The 21,949-nt window shown below is 38.6% G+C and overlaps 1 protein-coding gene across 4 annotated transcripts in view; it reads left to right on the top strand.

The window, feature by feature from the left end:
• The window catches only part of LOC132149263 (trinucleotide repeat-containing gene 6A protein-like), a 36,248-nt gene that overhangs the window by 9,794 nt on the left and 4,505 nt on the right, over positions 1-21,949 (top strand). For 2 of the 4 annotated variants that reach the window (XM_059558358.1, XM_059558357.1), the window contains exons 4-18: positions 8,064-8,383; positions 9,921-9,968; positions 11,819-14,368; positions 15,277-15,486; positions 15,656-15,819; positions 15,965-16,042; positions 17,703-17,754; positions 17,866-17,993; positions 18,832-18,963; positions 19,629-19,766; positions 19,870-19,941; positions 20,032-20,470; positions 20,968-21,105; positions 21,491-21,652; positions 21,768-21,908. In XM_059558358.1, coding sequence (XP_059414341.1) covers positions 9,923-9,968; positions 11,819-14,368; positions 15,277-15,486; positions 15,656-15,819; positions 15,965-16,042; positions 17,703-17,754; positions 17,866-17,993; positions 18,832-18,963; positions 19,629-19,766; positions 19,870-19,941; positions 20,032-20,470; positions 20,968-21,105; positions 21,491-21,652; positions 21,768-21,908 — 4,450 coding nt within the window. In that variant the 5' untranslated portion in view covers positions 8,064-8,383; positions 9,921-9,922. Of the gene's footprint in view, positions 1-4,267; positions 4,401-8,063; positions 8,384-9,920; positions 9,969-11,818; positions 14,369-15,276; positions 15,487-15,655; positions 15,820-15,964; positions 16,043-17,702; positions 17,755-17,865; positions 17,994-18,831; positions 18,964-19,628; positions 19,767-19,869; positions 19,942-20,031; positions 20,471-20,967; positions 21,106-21,490; positions 21,653-21,767; positions 21,909-21,949 lie in introns of those variants that run through there. The other 2 variants (XM_059558359.1, XM_059558360.1) reach the window with 2 other exon arrangements.

The raw sequence follows: 21,949 nt of genomic DNA on the forward strand, positions 1-21,949 counted from the left end.
TCTCAAGCCAACAGGTTTTTACTTGCGTCACGAGTAGGCATGGGTATCGAGAACCAGTATTTTTTTTTTAGAACCGGTACATAATTGGGTCAATACTGGAATACAGATAAACTTCAGGACAAACGATACGGTTATCGATACTTGCGTTGTTTTATCTCCATATACTTCAATGTTAATGGCGAATTAGAAGCTGCTGCTTGTCATTTCTGTTCACTGAATAATGTCCGACGTTTGCTCGACATGTGTGAGATACCCAGCGCATGTGCTGTGTGTGTGTGTGTGTGTGTGTGTGTGTGCATGGAGTCAGTCATCATGGCAAGTGTGAAATGTATGACAGTGTGGGCCCACATTACATACAAAACTAAGTGACACCAGTGTCAGATGCAATATATGCAGTAGAATAATAGTTAAGAGAGGACGCAACATTAGTAATTTAATGAAACATTTACTAACAACACAACTACCTCAAGCAATGTGCTGTATTATGTCTCGTGGCTCCAGCTCCAGCTGAAACTCGTAAGACACCATTCACATCAAATGTTGATTCGGTAGAGTTACACTCGTGAGACTTATTCACAATCACAAAAGTATGTTATATTCACGAGCTTTAAAACATTGGCAGTTAAAAGTTTTACTTGCATGCTATTTACACGTGCTTATTCAGAACGCATACACCCGAAGCGTCCATACACTAAGAGACCGGTCAAACAGCAGAGTTACGTAGTTTTCGTCTGATTGCGCTAATACTGTCAAAAACCACACAAGATTTACATATATACTAGGGCTGGGACAACGCGTCGAGGTCCTCGATGACGTCGACGCAAAAAATACGTCGACGCAAAATATGCGCATCGATTCGTCGACCTGTTTTTATTTCTCTAACAAACGTTTGCAAAACGTTTACTTTGTGCGCTGAATATACGTGATGGCCGGATCAACATTCTGTCCAACATTATATAACCAATCCAGGGTTTTTTCTGCATTGATTTTATTTTTTGGCGGCTGTCAAAGCCTTATTTGATCGGTGAGTGACAGTGACAGGGCGCGTACGAGAGAGAGCCCCGGCTGCGCGCGCACTCACAGTCTTCAAACAACATGAGCGCTTCTTGCTCTCTCCCTCCCTTGTGCATATTAATCAAAATCATTAGACACGATAGAAAAAGGGCGGAACGCCAAAGTTTCACGTGGAGCATTCGGAGATTTTTTTTCTCCATGACAGGCTGCTGGCTCCCCCAAGTTTACATTTACATACTGTATTCTTTCAATTGCTCTAAACAAGTATTTTGGGTGACCCTTTTTTATTGAATACTAGACATCAAGTTGTTGTTATTTGAAAGAATAACAACTACATCTGAAAGAACTTCTTTTTTCAGTAAGCTAGGCCCTATGTGTTCAGTAAGCTTGTTTCAGTAAGCTATGTGTTTTCAAGGTTTCAAGGTTTTATTGAATGCTATCTCTATACAAGTGCAAAGTAATGCATTCTTAGTCAGTCTTTTATTTTGTCATTTTAAGAGCAATAAACATATATTGCAATGTTAAGGAATTGATGTTTTTTTCATTCAGATATGTAAATCAACATGTATAAATTGTTAGTAGTCAATTAATGGGGAGATAATCGAAATCAAATTGGTCTGAAAAATTAATCGTTAGATTAATCGATGCATCGAAAAAATAATCGCTAGATTAATCGTTTAAAAAATAATCGTTTATCCCAGCCCTAATATATACACAGTTAATGTCTAAAGTAAAAGTAAACAGTTGAGAGAAAAACAATGCATTCACGTCTTAAAGAGACAGTAGTACTACACATTCTGCCGCTTGTTATTATAGGGACAGTTTGCCCCAAAAATTACATTCTGTCATTATTTACTTAGTCATGTTGTATCAAACAAGTCTTAATTTGTATTTATTCTTGTGCTGAACACGAGAAGATATTTTGAAAAATATGGATAACAACACAGTTGCTGGTCCCAACTGACTTTAATAGTTGGGGGGAGGGGGGGATATGAAAGTCAGTGGGGACCAGCAACTGTTTAGTTTCCCACATTCTTCAAAATATTTTTTTAGGTTCTACAGAAGAAAGAAACTCATTCAGGTTTAAAACAACTTGAGAGTGAGTAAATGATGACACAATTTTCATTTTTGGATGAACTATTCTTTTAATTTTAACCAGTTATGTTAATACAGTTACTAAAATTCAGCATGAATAAAATAACTTTTTCAAATTTTCAACATCTTTTCACTTCATATTTTTTTGCACCAGATAGTTTTGATAACTGTATCGATAAGTATCGGTATTATAAAATGTAAACGATACCCATCCCTAGTCAGGGGTAGTACCAGTTGTGCTGGTTAGACCCTGCTCCGAAGTAGGAGCTAATTTGGTTCTCGAAAAAGGCACTCCGGTACTAAAATCAAACCCAGCTCCGGCAGTGCAAAAATGCCAAAAAGAGGGTAGTTCCACAATTAGTTACAAATGCCCTATAATGACCATGCTTTGCCATTTCACAGACCAAGGCTCATCATTGAAAATTGTCAGTGGGTGTAGCATTTTTCCACTAAGTGATGTGGAAACGCTGATAGCTCAGGTCTTTAACTCTTGACCTTGTCCTTGCTCTCAACAGTAGCTTAAAGCCAAAGCCAGCAGTGTGACTGACACTTGGTTGTGTCTGGCAGCGATGACTAAATGCTCTCCTTGGAAAAGAGTTTACAAGGGTGTCTGTGGGTTATGCTAAAAAATGGTAAAAAGTTTAAATTGTGTGGACATGATGACATTTCATCAAATAGGATATAGCCTTATTTGAAACCCTCCATTAAAAGTTAGTTTGACTAGGGGAAAGACCTTAAAGAATTATGACGTAAATACTGCATCAGCTTTATTACAAGAATCATGTTTCCAGTGCCCACCCCTCCCTGGTTACCCCGGGTTACTTTTTACTTATCTGTTGTCCCAGATGTCCTTGTGTCGTCTTCGTGATACTGAGTGTTACTTAGGCAATAAAGTTGACTCAGGCTTATTGGCTCCTGTGTGCATACCAATATTTTGCTCCCTTTTATCTTGACTGGATAATAAACATGCACTCACACTTGCATTTATTTCTTATTTCATCACTTCAGTTCATCCAAAAAATACCAGCTGGAAATTATTTGGTCTTGTAAAATTTTGAAAAATGTGCCAGTCTATCTTTTATTTTTTTTTTCCACCTTTTATTTCTAACATCTTGGTGTATAAAAAAAATTTGTCAAAAGTTTGTAGTGGTCTTTTTTATTATTATTATTAGCAAAACCTTAGAGTCATAAATTGGAAAACGCTTCAAGAAATGGTTTGTGGCGTCTGTTTTGCGGCGAATGGTTTAGTTTGTTGACTAAATCAACTAGCTGTTGCTTAGCAATGACCATGCACAAAACCGACATTCACTTGCAAGGAAGAGCCACTGGCAAAGATGGTCTGCATTAACTCATCAAGGCTGGAAAAAGCACCTAAAAATGGCAAAAGCAAAACTTTGGAGTCCGAAGAGATAGCTTGTCCTGTCGGCTTTAATAGGTAGAGATTATTGACATAACTGACACCAAATATGGCCAGTCGTTTCAAGTCAAGGCATGTTCATGCATACTTGTAATTTTAAGACAAATTTCAGACCTGATCATGTCTGCAAGTTCTTTTGGGAGTGTTTTTTTTTTTTTTTTATCATTATTATTGTTGTTGTTGTTTTGTTATAACTTGACTCCACTTGCTTTAGCTTGATATTTGAACAAGAAAGTGTTTTTTTTTCTTGTCATTTTTGCACTTCAGCAGTGAAGAAATGCACTAGTATTTTTGGTGTTCCTAGAAAGATGCCTTCAGATACTGTGTAAAACGGAAAGCATTCATACTTTCTGTAAAGCTGTAGTCACGCAGGCTTGCCGTTTGAGTACACCACCGGTTGTTGCAGTGCAACAGATCTGCAGGGTAGTCTTGCTTGTTGCAACGTGACCACCTAACTTCCTGACGGTTGTCATTCCACAGCAAGCGAGTCGAAGCTTTATGAACAGGAAGTTGCCCCTAAGAAAACAGACCTGTTGCATGGTTGCAGTATTATTTCACACTTGTTTCCTTTTGAACTGCTTTGCTAAAACATTTAAGTGTAAAAAAATTCTGATTCAAGAAAAGAAAACCCCCAAAGAAGCTCCCCCTCACAGAGCCCCTGCTACAGGCGGCAGGAGGAGCTGACAGGAGTTTTACCTCGAGCAGTAAAATGACACCAGGCCTGTCTTGTCCTTTTTTTTTTTTTTTTTTTTTTTTTTTTTTTTTCTTGTGAAATGCGAAGAGAAGGAACAAAGCGGGGTGTCTTTGAAGGCTTCTGGTAAACCAGGAGAGGAGGGGAAAAGAAAGCTGTTATCTAATCCTGTATTACGTGAAGGTAGATGTTTAGCTTTTATAATGCACTACAAATGTGTTTTACTTGGTATCTTAAGCTCTTCTAGTCTGTTTTCTTCTTAAATTGTTGTATTTGTAAAATCTTCACAGCTGCTGTGATGTGAGAGAAATAATGTATCATACTAGTCTGTTTTTATAGCTCCCTGTTCTAGACTGTGGACCTCTTCTATAAAGATCAGGATTGTTTTTGCACCCTGTGATCTGTCCATTTAAATAGATTTAATTCTTTGTTTATTGGGAATCTGAACAGCTGCTTTATGAGGTCATTCCTAAAGAGGAAATTCCACAGCCAAAACAATGTCCTTAAACAAGCCTCTGGATATTGCAAACAGTTGTGCTGAGGGTGCAGTGCATTAACAGTATTATGAAGCTTAATGTGCAGTTGTGGACTGTTAAATTACTTACTTTGTTCTATAGTATTGTATGTTTTCCAACCTGTGCGCAAGGAAAGAATTTATATAGAGAAACTGAAATCAGATGCATTGCTTGTTTTTGTTCTTGCAAACTAAATTAATAATTTCAACAAAGGTTAATAAAGTACCAAAAATGCATAATGGTAATACCATGTTTCTGGGTACATGTAACATTGTATTCTTTGACATACCTTGCAGTAGTATTTAAAAGATGATGGCATTGGCAATCTGATACTGTACCAGTACATTAAGTGGATGTAACTGTTCCATAAAAAAAAATCAGTTTCAAAAGATAGTTACTTATAGTCAGTCTTGACTGTACAAGAACACTGTAATATTGTAACGCATGTGTGCAAGTATTATTATTAAAGGGATAATATTTATTTAATATTTATTTAAATTATACATTTTCCAAAGAATGTTTGGTTACCCACATTCTTAATCGATAAAGGTTTGGAACAGCTTGAGGGTATTTCTCATTGAGAGTTTTAGCGCCCTAGGAAGTCTATTAATCAAAAAGCATGTATAATTAATTGAAATCATGAAACTCACACAATTTAACATCAGTTTATTAAAAGGAAAACAAAAACTTTTTTTTTGTGGCCCAACCCCCACCGCCTCATTGTTTTTGTTGTTGTTGTTTTTTTTTACCAAATTCTGTAATTCTGTTAAAATAAAAATAATTTTTCAAGGCAAAACATTAATTTATCATTTAATCAAATTAAACACAACAGCAGTTTTAGGGATTATGTTTGTGTGTTCATGTAGGCATTGCGGCAGTGGCTCAAAACACTGCATGCTTAAGTACAGTCTTGGCCAAAAGTTTTGAGAATTACATAAATATTAGTTTTCAAAACGTTTGCTGCTAAACTGCTTTTAGATCTTTGTTTCAGTTGTTTCTGTGATGTACTGAAATATAATTACAAGCACTTCATACGTTTCAAAGGCTTTTATCGACAATTACATGACATTTTTGCAAAGAGTCAGTATTTGCAGTTTTGGCCCTTCTTTTTCAGGACCTCTGCAATTCGACTGGGCATGCTCTCAATCAACTTCTGGGCCAAATCCTGACTGATAGCAACCCATTCTTTCATAATCACTTTTTGGAGTTTGTCAGAATTAGTGGGTTGTTGTTTGTCCACCCGCCTCTTGAGGATTGACCACAAGTTCTCAATGGGATTAAGATCTGGGGAGTTTCCAAGCCATGGACCCAAAATTTCAACATTCTGGTCCCCGAGCCACTTAGTTATTTTTTTTTTGCCTTATGGCACGGTGCTCCATCGTGCTGGAAAATGCATTGTTGTTCACCAAACTGTTGTTGGATTGTTGGAAGAAGTTGCTGTTGGAGGGTGTTTTGGTACCATTCTTTATTCATGGCTGTGTTTTTGGGCAGAATTGTGAGTGAGCCCACTTCCTTGGATGAGAAGCAGCCCCACACATGAATGGTGTCAGGATGCTTTACTGTTGGCATGACACAGGACTGATGGTAGCGCTCACCTTTTCTTCTCCGGACAAGCCTTTTTCTAGATGCCCCAAACAATCGGAAAGGGGCTTCATCTGAGAATATGACTTTACCCCAGTCCTCAGCAGTCCATTCACTATACTTTCTGCAGAAGATCAATCTGTCCCTGATGTTTTTTTTTGGAGAGAAGTGGCTTCTTTGCTGCCCTTCTTGACACCAGGCCATCTTCCAAAAGTCTTGGCCTCACTGTACGTGCAGATGCACTCACACCTGCCTGCTGCCATTCCTGAGCAAGCTCTGCACTGGTGGCACTCCGATCCCGCAGCTGAATCCTCTTTAGGAGACTATCCTGGCGCTTGCTGGACTTTCTTGGACGCCCTGAAGCCTTCTTTACAAGAATTGAACCTCTTTCCTTGAAGTTCTTGATGATCCTATAAATTGTTGATTTAGGTGCAATCTTAGTAGCCACAATATCCTTGCCTGTGAAGCCATTTTTATGCAACGCAATGATGGCTGCACGAGTTTCTTTGCAGGTCACCATGGTTAACAATGGAAGAACAATGATTTGAGGCATTACCCTCCTTTTAACATGTCAAGTCTGCCATTCTAACCCAATCAGCCTGACATAATGATCTCCAGCCTTGTGTTCGTCAACATTCTCACCTGATTTAACAAGACGATTACTGAAATGATCTCAGCAGGTCCTTTAATGACAGCAATGAAATGCAGTGGAAAGGTTTTTTGGGGATTAAGTTTATTTTCATGGCAAAGAAGGACTATGCAATTCATCTGATCACTCTTCATAACATTCTGGAGTATATGCAAATTGCTATTATAAAAACTTAAGCAGCAACTTTTCCAATTTCCAATATTTATGTAATTCTCAAAACTTTTGGCCACGACTGTATGTGTGTAGTAAACGTTTCAGCGTGTCTGCACCATTCATTCATACAGAGTTGTGTAGAACATGCAGGATTCATATTTAAATTGTATTTTTGTGGCTTAATATTTACCGACACTAGTCCATATTGCGTTTTGATTTAAATGTATTGACCTACTTTTTAGTAATCCAAAATTTGGCAAATTACATTTGACATTCCACATTATACAGTAAATTCTATTTTCATTGCTGGGTTCCGCAATTCTGTCCACATTTTCTGCATCGTGGAAAATCATAGGGCCCTAGAATATTGTTTTTAGTGAGCACAGAAGTTGTGACGCATATCAACAATTGTTTTCATGGACTATGACTCTTGAGATTAAGTCTTTGAGTTTTTTTCACCACATTTTACAACCTACTATCTTATGTAGTTTCTGATAATTGTGCAAGATTGTATTAATAAACTGCTAAACTGTGACAACAACTGCACTATTTGTGAGATGATAGTCGCAGATCTATACTATGTTAGAAACATTATGAAAAGGTTTAAGTTTGGTTGAATGGAGGCAAATTTTGAACAAAATGTTGAGTGCCTCATTAATTTACTGTGGATTTAACATGGTAGCCATGAATATGTTTGGAATAGCTCATGTATGTTCTATAAGCAAACCATGTAGACAACTTAATCACAGTCCTATCTTATTTAAATTATTGGCCTTTACAGTGTTTAAAAATAAGTCAGTGGGGAAAAATATGATGGTATATCAGTGAATATGCTTCCTTGATGTTCTGTTTAGGCAACATTATAGATGTTTGTAGATTTAACTTTAATTTGAATGAAAATCACACTTTTGGCATAGTCTGAAATACCTGTTTTTATTTTAATTTCAGTGCCAGAACATATCAAGTCCAGTTTCAGCCAGCCTCAGTTCTGCCAATTAGAACTGCAGCACCTCCACTGTAACCTGCACCATCAGCAATGCCAAGAGGGCCCCAGCCAGTGGCCAGCCCCAAGCCCTGCCTCGGTACCCGCTCTGTGAAGTTTCGCCGCATCTTTGTCAGCACAAACAGAAACAGCTGTTGAAGTGTGGGCATTCCCTCACGTTCCTTGCTTGCCACCCTGGGAACTGAAGTGCAGCTCAACTCTAGCCAGCCAGGGGAGCTTACGACTGAGAGGTCTGTCCTACACTGCGCCCAAAGCCACCTCTCAGGTACCTGTGCTCTTGATAATGTCCCTACGTACAGTATAGACCAAAAGTTTGGAAACATTACTATTTTTAATGTTTTTGAAAGAAGTTTCTTCTGCTCATCAAGCCTGCATTTATTTGATCAAAAATACAGTAATATTGTGAATTATTATTACAACTTAAAATAATAGTTTTCTATTTGAATATACTTTAAAAAAAATAATTTATTCCTGTGATGCAATGCTGAATTTTCAGCATCATTACTCCAGCCTTCAGTGTCACATGTAACATCCAGTCTATCACATGATCATTTAGAAATCATTCAAATATTCTGATTTATGAGTGTTGGAAACAGTTCTGCTGTCTAATATATTTGATGAATAAAAGATTAAAAAGAACTGCATTTATTCAAAAAAATTCTAAAAATATATATTCTAATAAAATATTTTCTTTACTATCACATTTTATCAATTTAACACATCCTTGCTGAATGAAAGTTTTGATTTTATTTAAAAAAAAAAAAAAAAGAACAAAAAAAAATTACTGACCCCAAATTACTGACCAGTAGTGTATTTTATTACAAAATATTTATATTTTAAAAACATAGCTTCTTTTTTTTTTTTTTTTACTTTTTATTCATCAAAGTATCCTAAAAAAGTATCACATGTTCTGAAAACATATTAAGCAGCAGAAATGTTTCCAACTTTGATAATGAATCATCATATTAAATGATTTCTAAAGGATCATGTGATAATGATCCTAAAAATTCAGCTTTGCATCAAAGAAATAAATGATAATTTAAAGTATAATAAATTTAAAAAACAATTATTTTAAATTGTAATAATATATCACAATATTACATTTTTTTCTGTATTATTGATCAAATAAATGCAGGCTTGATGAACAGAAGAAACTTTTTTCAAAAACATTAAAAATAGTAATGTTTCCAAACTTTTGGTCTGTCCTGTATGTATACTCATAGAGTATTGTTTTTTTGTTTGTTTGTTTTTTTTTTCGATCTAAAAAGCAGAATGTATGTTAGTTGATTTTTTTTTATTTTTTTATATATATTAAGTAGTCAGGTCAATAAATTCACTATTTTTCACCAAATCAATTTTTGATTGTAAGCATTGTCAGTTCTCCCATTTATTTCCAAAATAAGACCATTTTCAAAGCTTTAAAATAAATCATTTATGTTCCCAGGCACTTTTTCAGTATACAATTCTGAAGTAATGTACTGAAGCCATTAATAAAAATAATGAAGCCATTATTTTTGCTAGTGGTTGCCAGTTCAGTACAAACAAGTTTAAGTCGCTTGTATAAAAAAAAAGTAGCATGTCTTCTAATGAAAGATCTTAATCTTTGTTTAAATTGTTTTTATTAGTTATTAGTTATTTAGTTATTGTTTTCATTTTATGTTGATTTTAAAATCTTTGGTCATAGATGTTGAAATAAGCAAAGATTTTTGCTGCATGGTCTTAGTGTGGGGCTGTTTGATTGAGACCTATTTTTTGGCTTCATGTAGCTGGTTTTCCTCATGGTGTTGCTCTTTGTTTTGTAGGCATGGCTCCCATTCGAGATTCCGTCAGCCACTCCCCTAACCAAACAGGTGACTCACTTTTTCTTTTTCCTTAACGTGCTGTTGTTTTCCATTTTTGTTTGTGCGTGATGGGTCCAAAAGTCACCTAAAGACCTGTTTGGCTGTTCATATTTAGCCAGATAGCAAGTTGTCAGTATCTCTGTGGTGAATGCTTAATGGTGTCAGTAAGTATTTTGATTTTGTCTAAACCAGTTGCTCTACAATGTCTTAAAAGAAAATTATCGTAATGTCTTGGCATAGGTAGATCTGTGTTTTTCCTGTGTTATGTAAAGCCAGACAAGTAGTGCTTCCAACTAGTACCAAGTTCTCATTTTTCTGAATTAGTTTTTACAATGCAAGTCAGAGATTATACACATTACAGGTCTCCTTATTGGGATAGTTCATCCAAGAATGAAAAGTTTGTCATCATTTACAGACACTCATCATTCCAAACTTGTATGACTGACTTTCTTACATGAAGATAAAATATAAAACATCTGTGTTTTTGTTCATCCAGTCAGTGGTGTCCAAGGTTGTTTTAGACACCATTACCTTGCATTAAATGGACATAATATATTTTGTCTTCAACAGATGAAAGCAAGTTAATTTCAGAATTACATGGCGACAGAATTACCATTGTTCTATCCCATTAACTAGAAGAGTCTAGAAGTCTCTTCTTGGTTTACAGCTCTCTTTGTCTCCCCTTGGAGACTGGATACTAGATTGAAATGTAATGTAACTGTAATTTTCCTTGACCTCATTGACCTTCAGCAGAATCTCACATTTTATTGAATAAAATGGGTCACTCTTAAACCGTTTACTTGAGACCTGCAGTGGGACTGTGTGTGTTTCTTTGTCTTCCCATATCTTTTGGTAACACAGCCAGGGAGACTTGGCAAGGGAACAGTGCTCAAGGAAGCTTGGCAGCCATCTTGCAGAAAAATATGAAAGCGAGCAGAAAATTTATTTCAAGGAACACAGAAGTTTCATTATTGTTAGAGTTTAGTGCCACCACACTTGCCACGTCTATGTAAAATCAGTGAACTTGCAGAGACCCTTCACACTTGGTGTTGCTTTTAGCGTTTGTCTGGCTTTCTGTCCTCTTCTATCCTGGCATGCACCATGATCATGCTGCTGCTACAAAATGGTGGGAGATCTACTACTGTTTCAGTCTGGCTTGAGTGAGACACCTCTCAGCAGGACAGGGACATGGCCTATGGGCAGTTAGCCATTGTTGTGTAATCCATAAATGGGCAAGTTGCTATAAATTCCAAACAAAGTCTACCAAATGTTACTATTTTTAGCATATTATTCATGTACAACATTTGGCTTTGGTTTTATTTGCAATGTGTGTATTAGTTAATCATTTTAAAGTATAAGGATATTTAATTATATGGAGCCAGTTGAACAAAAATGTTTAATATAAATATTTATATATATTTTTTTATATGTAAGTTTGCTTTAGTGTAAGTTTTAGTCCTAAGGCCTGTTCACGATAACTGTAAAGATAACGAAATAGTTCTAAAAATCGTTCTCAATATTAAAGAATAGCAGAGTCCACACCACAGCTATAACGATAAAGGCACAGAGAAATTATATAATTGGAATCACTTTCAGAACTTTTTTTTCCAGCTGATAAAAAAATAAAAACATTGACAGCCTATCCGAATCAATCCTGCTATAAGGAGCTTGAGAGTTTGAAGCAGCAAATGAGCATGAGCTTGAAATAAATAGACTACAGTATGCTGGTGTGGACTAGTCACTACACTCTTATTTACCAAAAAATAAAAACAGACCGTGTTTACAGATGTTTTATTTTATTTATTTATTTTTCAATGGTTGCTCTCGGAACTGATTTGACCTTTTAATTGCTTTCACAGGTTTGGAACATACTGGTCTGGAGCCTCAGTATGAGAATTCACCATGGAGCTCTAGCTCACCTTGTAGTGACTCGAACAGCAACTGGGGAAAAGTTATTGTAGATAAGGGACCCTGGCCCTCCATCACTGGTAGTGACCCAGAGTTAGCCTCAGAATGTATGGATGCTGACTCTGCCTCCAGCTCTGGGTCAGAAAAAAATCTTAGTATGATGGCGTCTAGGAGCACTGGTGGAGACAACAATGGCAATAGACAAGGCTCTCATTTCATGGTTGCAAATGGCAGCAATAATGTGGGTAATGGGAGTATTAAGGGGCCTTGGTGTGTATCCAATGGCTCGATGCGAAGCACATGTCAAGGCTCCATTGAGGACCCCAGCAGCAAGCTGGCAGAAAGCAGCCATGGCAAAATAAATGCATGGGGTACCCAAGGTTCCTCAAACAATATAGGTATAAATCCAAGCACTTTGAACCCAAATGCCAACCATGGTGCCTGGCCCGTTCTTCAGAACACTGGACCCAACCCCCATGGGCCTGTGGGAAATGGAAATGGTGGCACCAACACTCAACAAAGCACCATAGGTCAAACACCCAGCATGCAGAGTATCAACTCTAAGATGTCCTGGGGATGCTTGCAGGAAAATATGTCTGAAGCTGAAGTCAATGGTACAAACAAGGTTCCAAGTGGGCAGCCTCAAAACCTTAACACTGAATTTAATGGACCAAATAACACTACTAACACGATGACCTCTAGTTTACCAAACTCTACAGGTTCAATGCAGATAAATGAACAGCCCCCAGGGCACAGAGCTTGGCCTATGAGTACAGGGTGTTCCCCTCAGCTCCCTATTTCTCCAGTCTCTAATGGCACTTCCATTTCTCAACATGGCAACAGTGAGGGAATTAACAGCAGGTCTTATGGTACAGCATGGGGCATTTCGCCCAGCACTAATTACTCTGGAGACAAATGTCCCATCCCAAAAGGCCAAGCTGTCGGCGACACTGTGAATGCAACTCTAATGCAGTCTGGAGCCAACAGCTCATCTGTGAGTGCTGCTGCTTTAAAGAATAATAATAATAATGGGATGAGCGGTCATGGAGGAGGTTGGGACTCCGCACCCGCTACCTCACAAAGTATGTCTTGGGGAGCAGGTAATGGTGTGGGCCCAGCTGGGATCCCTCACCCCTGGGGGAGTGCCTCCTCCTCCTCATCTTCCTCTTCCTCATCCTCTTCAAACACTGGCACTAAGGTCTCAAATGGGGAGTGGAACACTTTGCCCAGCAACAGTCAGCATTCCAGTGATGGCACGAATGGAAGCAAGAAGGGAACAAATGGATGGAAGTCATTGGAGGATGATGCTCTTGGTATAGGGAGCTCTGGTCAACCGTCACAAGTCAGCACATGGAACAAGTCTACAGGCAGTGAAGGAAGTGGAGAGAGCTCAGGAGGTCACAGTGAGAGGGATGGGCAACGTGGGGACAACCGAAGGAGGGGTAATCAGCAGGGCATGATCAATGCAGCTGTCTCTAGAATTGACGTGGACCCCAGGGTGTTGTCCAACACAGGGTGGGGACAAACTCCAGTCCGCCAGAACACTGCATGGGATGTTTCAAGCTCTGATAAAAAGACAGGAAATGGACAAACAGGCTGGGGTAGTGCTCCCCCTCAGGCATCTAACTCAGGTGGTTGGGGAGATGGACCCAGCACCAACAAAAGTAGCAATTCTTCAGTATCTGGGTGGTCTGAATCAAAACCTTCAACTGGCTGGGGAGAAACCAAAGGTCCAGCTGGGCAGAATGGGTGGGAGGATGCCCCGTCTGTTACATTGAGCAAGGGTAGTTCCTCATGGAATGGTAGCAAGGATGAGAAGTCCTCTTGGAATAGTGCGCCAAAGGCAAAGCAGGGATGGTGCGGAGAAGGCCCAAAGGGAAACCATTGGGTGGAGCCCCAGAAGTCTGGTTCAGGTGGCTGGGACAGTGACAGCGACCGCTCTGGATCAGGCTGGAGTGAGCCTGGGCAGTGTGGGACAAGCAACACCTGGGGAGGCAGTGGAGGCACCAACACTCCTGACCAGAGTGGTCTAACCACAGGATGGGGAGAGCCACCCAAGACCAACAATCAAAACCAAACCTGGGGTGAGCCAATCAAACCCAGTCACTCCAACCCCAACTGGGTTGACAATTCAAAACCGAACAAGTCTTCAGAGTGGGGCAAGTCCCAAGATTCCAGCATGGGAATGTTCAGGAGTGGGAACAACTCTCAGACTGGAGGCCCTGGTCAGAACAAGCCTACAGGATGGCTGGGAGGACCAGTGCCTGCTGCTTCCAAAGAAGAAGAATCCACTGGATGGGAAGAACCATCACCTGAATCCATCAGGCGTAGAATGGAGATCGATGATGGTACTTCAGCATGGGGAGATCCCACTAAGTATAAGTGCAGCAACGTAAATACATGGAACAACAACACTGCTGGAGAGCAGGATGGCATGGCTGTTTCTCAGCCCCCACAGGCCCAAAGCTCTATGGCTCCAAAAGAAAAGAACTGCAGCTCAGGTGGGTCTCTTCCTTTTTGGCAGTGCCTTGGCAATTATTACTCAACCATTATATTTAGCTTTAGTCATGAAGTCATCCCTTTGGAATTTCTCTGGATGCGCTTTTTCCTCCCACCCCTTGCCTCTAATACTTCCAGGCACTGACAAGCTCTGAACTTACGAGCAAGTGTTTGTGTGTGTGCATGTCTATATATAAATGTTCATGCAGTGCAGAGGAATGCATATGCATTGTAGAAGTGCAGCCTTTTCCATTATTTTTAATTATTTGCTTAACAGAAAATGTAAAGGTGTATGTTCAAGTAATGTTCCTACTTAATTTAGAATTGGCTGTGGATAAGCTGTGCTCAGGGAAAAATAAGCTTCGATTACATTCTGACCGATGGTGCTGTCATATGGCAGCAACCTGAGCAGCAGGGCACACATGAACAGGGCTATTTTTGAAGGAAGTATTCAGGACATATGCTGGATGGTGAAAGTGCAAAAACCTCAGTAGTTAAATGTAAGCTGATCCATCGGAAGAACTTCAGAGTAAACAAAGCTTACATAAGTATGTTTATGCAAGGCTTGGATTTGGGCCATTGGAAAGTTTGTAAATATTAATTGCATTCTTACAAATAGATTTCAGTTTTTAAATGATGTAAGGTTGTCAAGTATGGTTAATATTTTGTTTAGATGCAAATTAGTTGTTGCGTAGTTGTTTTCCATGTATCTTATGCATTACACTTTGATTCTTATTTGCTATGACAGTTTTGAGTTTGATTACAAAATAGTCCTTATATACCTTTTTTTTTTAATGCAGTTTTCTCATTTGTTGCCTTCACTACATTACGTGCAGAAATATATAATGTTATATACTGCTCTTTGATCATGGTATTAATTTATTTCTTTATATTTGCTTTGTGATCACAGGGTGGGGAGAGCCATATGGTGGCCCACAAAAAATGGAGTCCTCTACCTGGGGTGAGCATGCTGCTCCACCTGTCACTGTGGACAATGGCACATCTGCTTGGGGAAAGCCTGTTAATACAGGTTCCAGCTGGGAAGAGCCGGGAAGGAAAATCTCAGGAGGCAGTAGCTGGGGTCACGCTGCTGTAGGACAGCAATCACAACACAAGTCTGGTACGTCCCATCTCCAGTTGGGGCAAAGAACATTCTTTGATTTTTCTTTATTTGACTTCATTTCTTCTTGGGTTTTTTTCCATTGTAAATATCAGGGAAATAATGTTGTTAAAAAAAGATTTTCCTCTCCATTTTTTATGTGATTGGTTGTTTTATTTTGACTTTTTAGGATCCAAACCTATGCAAGATAACTGGGGTGGAGAGGAGACGTCCATGACAGGGCACTCCAACTGGGAGGAGGAAAAGGAATTAGAGATGGGCATGTGGAACAACAATCTATCACAGGAAATGAACCAACATGGAAACTGGTCCTACAAGAAGGTGCCTCCAAATGTAATAATTAAGACCCCATTTAGCCTTGCAGGCCTGATTAAAAATAATAATTCACTGAATTTATGGTTTAATCTAAGGGGGGGACAAAATTACATGGTTTGCTACTTATTTACTTTTTTTTTTTTCTTACCCTTCTTTCCATTAGCTTAACAAAGGACCCAATAAGCAAGATGATACTCAGTGGATGAATCCGCTTGTTAAACAGCTCAACAACATGTACCCTGTAAGGATCAAGTCTGATTGCTATTCTTTTCTGTGAAACCTGTTTATACTAAATATTATGTGTCCCCAGGGGCGCCCCCAAGGGGTGGCCAGGGGTGGCCGTGTAATTTGTTGTGTAGCGTGCCCGATGCCGCATCCAATGTAGACAGCACTGCTTTTGTTAACACACAGCTCGTAGAAACGGGCCTGGCAGCTCGCGCCAGTTCTAGACACGGTGAAAGTTTCCTGATTGTGACGGAAGGCCAAATTTACATGACAGATTATAAATGAGCATAGTCTGCGATAGATACAGTGCCAAAAAGAAGAGAAGAGGATAAAGACAGAGGTAAAGAGATGTAGTGAAAGAACAATTTATTGCATAGGAGTAAGATACTATAATTTCATGGCAGTTATTTTCACCTTAAACTTAATGTTAGCAGTTGTTCTGAGTTCTGAGTCCCCAGACTGTGATTTTGTACAATCATGTCAGTTTTAAGACGCATTTTTTATTATCACTTTTTTATTAATGTTTTACTCTACAGTTGTGCAGGGGATACAGTACAGACCAAAAGTTTGGAAACATTACTATTTTTAATGTTTTTGAAAGAAGTTTCTTCTGCTCATCAAGCCTGCATTTATTTGATCAAAAATACAGAAAAAAATGTAATATTGTGATATATTATTACAATTTAAAATAATTTGCTTTCAATTTATTATACTTTAAATTATCATTTATTTCTGTGATGCAAAGCTGAATTTTCAGCATCATTACACTCCATTCTTCAGTGTCACATGTGACATCCGGTCTATCACATGATCCTTTAGAAATCATTCTAATATGATGATTTATTATGAGTGTTGGAAACAGTTCTGCTGTAATGTGTGTGTGTGTATGTGTATATATATATATATATATGCTAAATCATGAACACAATGACAGGGTGAAATGGGCTGTGATGCATGGGGCGCCAGGTAAAATCTTTCCTGGGGCAGCAAATTGGTCAGGGCCGGCCCTGTCTGAGCAACATTAAAGTGTTTCGTTCCTGAATGAATCAACCGTTTAAATGATTCGGTTCAATCGCAATGACTCACTTATTAACAGTGACTCGCTGCCACCTATTGGCGGTTTTAATTTCACATTTAATGGAACCTTTTCATTTTTTAAATAATTTCAAACATCAGTTTTCAATGTTTTATCTTTAAAATATCAAAACATTATTTATTCATTTGTAACTGCATGTTAAAGTATTCCATGTTCCACGGAGCTGCATTAAACAGTGTGTAAAAACATCTAAATGGCACTTCAGATGCAGCTTCTGTTTTATCTACATTGCAAAGATCAATTTTGTTGATACTGATTGCATTTGCTTTGTAACAGCCCAAATGCAAGTATTTGACCTAAAATATGGTGCACACTTTTAGAAACAATGGTGTAAAGGTAAAAAAAAAACTCAGGTGTCAGCACAATTAAAAATAAGATATCAGCACAATAACACTTTTTGTCTATATTGCAAACCCTTAATTTTTTTTCTTTATTTTAATGTGCCACCCCCAAAATTTACTGTGGCCTCATTTGGCCACCCCTGTTAACATTTTCTGGGGGAGCCACTGTGTGTCCCAAAATCTTTTATGATGCAGAAAGTTATTAGATGCCATGTTGATGATGCTTTGTCATTTTGCAGAGGGATTCCGCTGAAGATTCCCTGAAGAGCAATAAGATGGATATGTCTGGAGGTAGGTCACATTCACATGCTCATCCAGTGCTGCTATCGAGTGATGTTTGTTGTAGTCCATTAGTATTAGCATGCTTTTGTAAAATCTATAAATTCTTCTCATCTTTGGCAGGAATGACAGACAAGCGCATTGATGTTGACAAGCATGTTTTTAATATCGGAGAGTACGGGAAAAATACTGCTTCACGCCACCAGATCCACAAAGACTCTCCTATAGACCGTAATTCCTATATGGATAAGGTCAGTTATTGCTTACCGTCCTTCATTTTCACCACGTATAGCCCTGCTTGTTGGGTACTTTGGCACCCTCTATGGGACGAGAATGCAACTTGAAGACCCCATGATAAAATTTTAAAGTTATATGGCTTCAAGACCAGTGAATCTTAACTTTTTTTACTCTACCCCTTTGTCTATAATGAATAGGTCTCTTTTGGTAAATCAGCTATTTATATTATTGTTTTCAAAACACATTTTCTAATTTACAGGAACTAGGAGTGTCCATGAATTACAATTAGTAAATAACCTAATATTTCTAATTAAATTAAATCTCAGTATTTCTGAAGTTGAGATCTTCAAATAACTACCATAGTTATTTGCTAACATAGCCTTTCTGTCTCTGTTTCTGTGGCTGTTGATGTGCCTTTTTCTGGTGGCCTGATGTTCCTTCTGGTTTTTGTACTATTCCTCACTGCTGTTGTGCTCTGGGTCCTGTGATTGTGCTTCAGCTTTCACTGCTTGTAAATGATAGCGATGTAACAGAGGAATCCCAAAACTCACAAATCACTTCAATTCAAGTTTAGTTGTATAGCGCTTTTTACAATACAAATCGTTACAAAGCAACTTTACAGAAAATTATGTTTCTACAATATTTAGTAGTAGCTTATAAGTGGTGGGCATGGAGAACTTCATGCCCCTCATTCTTCCATGCAGAATGTCAGCTTTTCCCCTAAAAATAGTTCACTGCCAAACTGTTTCTGTTAGGCAGGTGAGGTAGTGTATGCTGCTCCCTGTGTGCTGAAGCTGTGAATGCACTGGGTTGCCGGATGCTCATTTACATGTGTGTTATGCTTTATCACAGAATGTAAACATGTACGGTGTCGGTAATGCAGCAGCACAAGGCCGGAATGCACAGCAGCCTCCAGCACAAGCTCTGAACTCTGCTCAGCCCAGTCTACGCAACCAAGTGCCTCCTCCACTACTTCCCTCTCAGGTAATGCCTTTTGGGTTTTTAAATCCCAGCTTACTCTAAGATGATGATGATGTGTGGTGTACAGGGTTCCCGTGGCCCTGGAAATGAATAAAAATTTACCCTTAAAAGTAGGGCTGCATGATTTGAAGTTGTTCTTTAGTATTCTTAGTATATAAAATAGATATGGTACTATTCTAAAATGTCATTATTATATACATTATTATTATTTTTATTAGTAGTAGTAGTATTGCAAACTGAGTTTCTCTGAAATGCTGAAAACACAAATCAGTATTTGAGCTTCCCACATGTAAAAACAGTGCTGCACTTTACACCGAATTCATATATTTTTCATTAAATCACAACCATATCACACATTTTGTTTAATTTAGATTCATTTTGCAGCCCTACTTAAAAGAATTGAGGGTTCCACTGTTGAGGCTCCAGTATTTATCCCCTAAAATATATATATATTATTATTATTATTAAATGTAATTATTTAAATATTCAATAATATATTTATATAATGTTATAAATTAGTGTATATATTAATTCAAATAAATGTTCTCAATTAAGCTGCCATAGACAGGAAGCATTAAAATTTGTAGACCAGATACATATTTATTTTGATTAATTGATCATTTTTTTATATATTTTTCGTAACAAATGTGTACATTGTCTTTTCCCAGGTCCCGCCATCCCTGTTGAAGTACTCTCCCAATAATGGTGGTCTGAACCCTCTGTTTGGCCCACAGCAGGTGGCTGTGCTAAACCAGCTGTCCCAGCTCAACCAACTGTCTCAGCTTTCTCAGATTAATCAGTTACAGGTATTGATCTTACTGCAAGTAACAGCCTAGAAGATATGTACTGATAAGTTACCTAATTCACACATAAGTTACCTACTCACAACTTACTTCCCCCTCGGCTCAGCGTCTCCTTTTGCAGCAAAAAGCGCAAAGCCAGAGACCCATGCCTGTTAACAGCCGCCAGCAACAGGAACAGGTTTGTGATCTCTTAGACCCATTTATGTGTGCCACTTCCTGCTTTGTTGACTCAGTTGATGTGACATCTTCCATTTGTGATAATGTGTAGGGTCGTGGTCTGGGTCCGTCCCAGCAGATGATGCAGAGTTCCCGCCATCTCGATCCTTCTTTGATGAAGCAGCAGACTTCCCCTCAGCCACCCTCACTGCACCAGCCCAGCCTCAAGTCCTGCATGGAGAACTTCATGCCCCTCAATGCCTCTGACCTGCAGAAGGAACAAAGTTCCTTGAGCTCGTTCAGTAATTTCCCTTTAGGTGGGTGCCCTCCCCATCTCAATGTTGGCCAGACAGACTCTTTGTTGCACCAAGCTGCCAAGCCCAACTCGATGTTTGCCTCTGACATGTCAGGCTATCAGTCAGCTGGCATTAGTCAAAGTCATAGCCTCCTAGCCCCACCTCTGAGCAATGGCCACATGGTGCCAGGCTCTCCCATCAACCCTCGGGTAGGAAAGAACTTCTGCCCTGACAGCAGCTCTCTGCCAGCAAGAGGTGAATATAGTCTATCTATATGTTGTTATCCCCAGTAAAATTTCCTCTTGCATTTTGTATTTGAGGGAAAAGAAAACACTGCTACTTTGCAAAATCTTTTTGAGTCCTTATTTGATTGGAAATTGAATGTTTGGCTGGCATATGTATGGTGCTTCTACTTATAATTTCTGCCGCTTGACAATAATAACATTGTTTTTCTTTGTATGTGCTCGTCTTCCCGTCCATATGTTTTCCCATATTTTATTGTGCACTGAACATTGTCACGCAAAAGCTTAATTGTTGACTTGTGACACTGTCTCCAAAATCTTTATTGTCTTTGAGGGAAAAAATACTGAGTGCACTCAAATTAAAAATCAAATGAATTGTTGAAATGGTCTTTTTGCTAAACCTCCTGCTCATGTTAATTCCTGGATACTAAAATGTTGTTGACCTTACTTTCTGGCAGAACGTATATTTTCTTGTTTTTTAATTATTTTTTATTTGTTGTATTCCTGTAGCTTTGAACTCAAACTTGAATGTAAGCAACCTTGACATTGGCAGTGTTGGTTTTAAGGAGCCACAGTCCCGTCTGAAGAAGTGGACTGCCATGGACATTTCCGTTAACTCGCCACTTGATCAAAACCCCAGCAGATCTGGTGGGTTTCTCCATTTTATATTATTTCTTTTTTTCCACAATCAGTCTTAGGGCTGCACAGTTAATAGTATTAATGTGTTAAAAAAATTACAGCTGAAATCCATTGAAATTGTGATTTTTTTTTTGCTGCCAAGAGTATGAAGTTGACTGTTTAGGCAGCATTGAATATCTAATGTATAAAACAGCAGTAAATTAATTGTGTTTTGGATGTGTAAATAAAGAAAGCCATGCAGTTGACCAGTTCCATTTAACAAATGTAATATCAATGAAAACAATCCATTAATTAATGTTTTTGTCATCATTTTGCAGCCTTATCTCAACAAAAAAAAAATCATAGGTAGTTTTGAAAGTGTGAGAAAAGTCTGATGGATGTGATTTCACTATAGGTGCTATAACATCTGGCCTGAGGCTTGAAGACTCGCCCTTTGGTCCATATGACTTCATCAATGCCGGTAACACTCCCATCAGTCCTCCTGGCTCTGTGGGAGATGGCTGGCCCAGCCGTGCCAAATCACCTCATGGTTCCACTAATGTCAACTGGCCACCAGGTTCAGACCCATTTGCTTTCTACTTGTTCCAATCAAATATTGCACTGAAACAAAATATTACATGGTGCTGTACCATTGTAGCAAGAATGAGCTCACTGTCATGTTTGTTTGGCAGAGTTCCGTCCTGGTGAGCCCTGGAAAGGATATCCGAACATTGATCCTGAAACTGACCCATTTGTCACTCCTGGCAGTGTGATTAATAATCTCTCCATTAATACAGTGCGGGATGTTGATCACCTCAGGGACAGGAACAATGGTAAGCAATCTGTTAAACTAGCTATATCATTATATACTGCT

Source organism: Carassius carassius, chromosome 9, assembly GCF_963082965.1.
Source record: "Carassius carassius chromosome 9, fCarCar2.1, whole genome shotgun sequence".
Taxonomy (NCBI): Eukaryota; Metazoa; Chordata; class Actinopteri; order Cypriniformes; family Cyprinidae; genus Carassius; species Carassius carassius.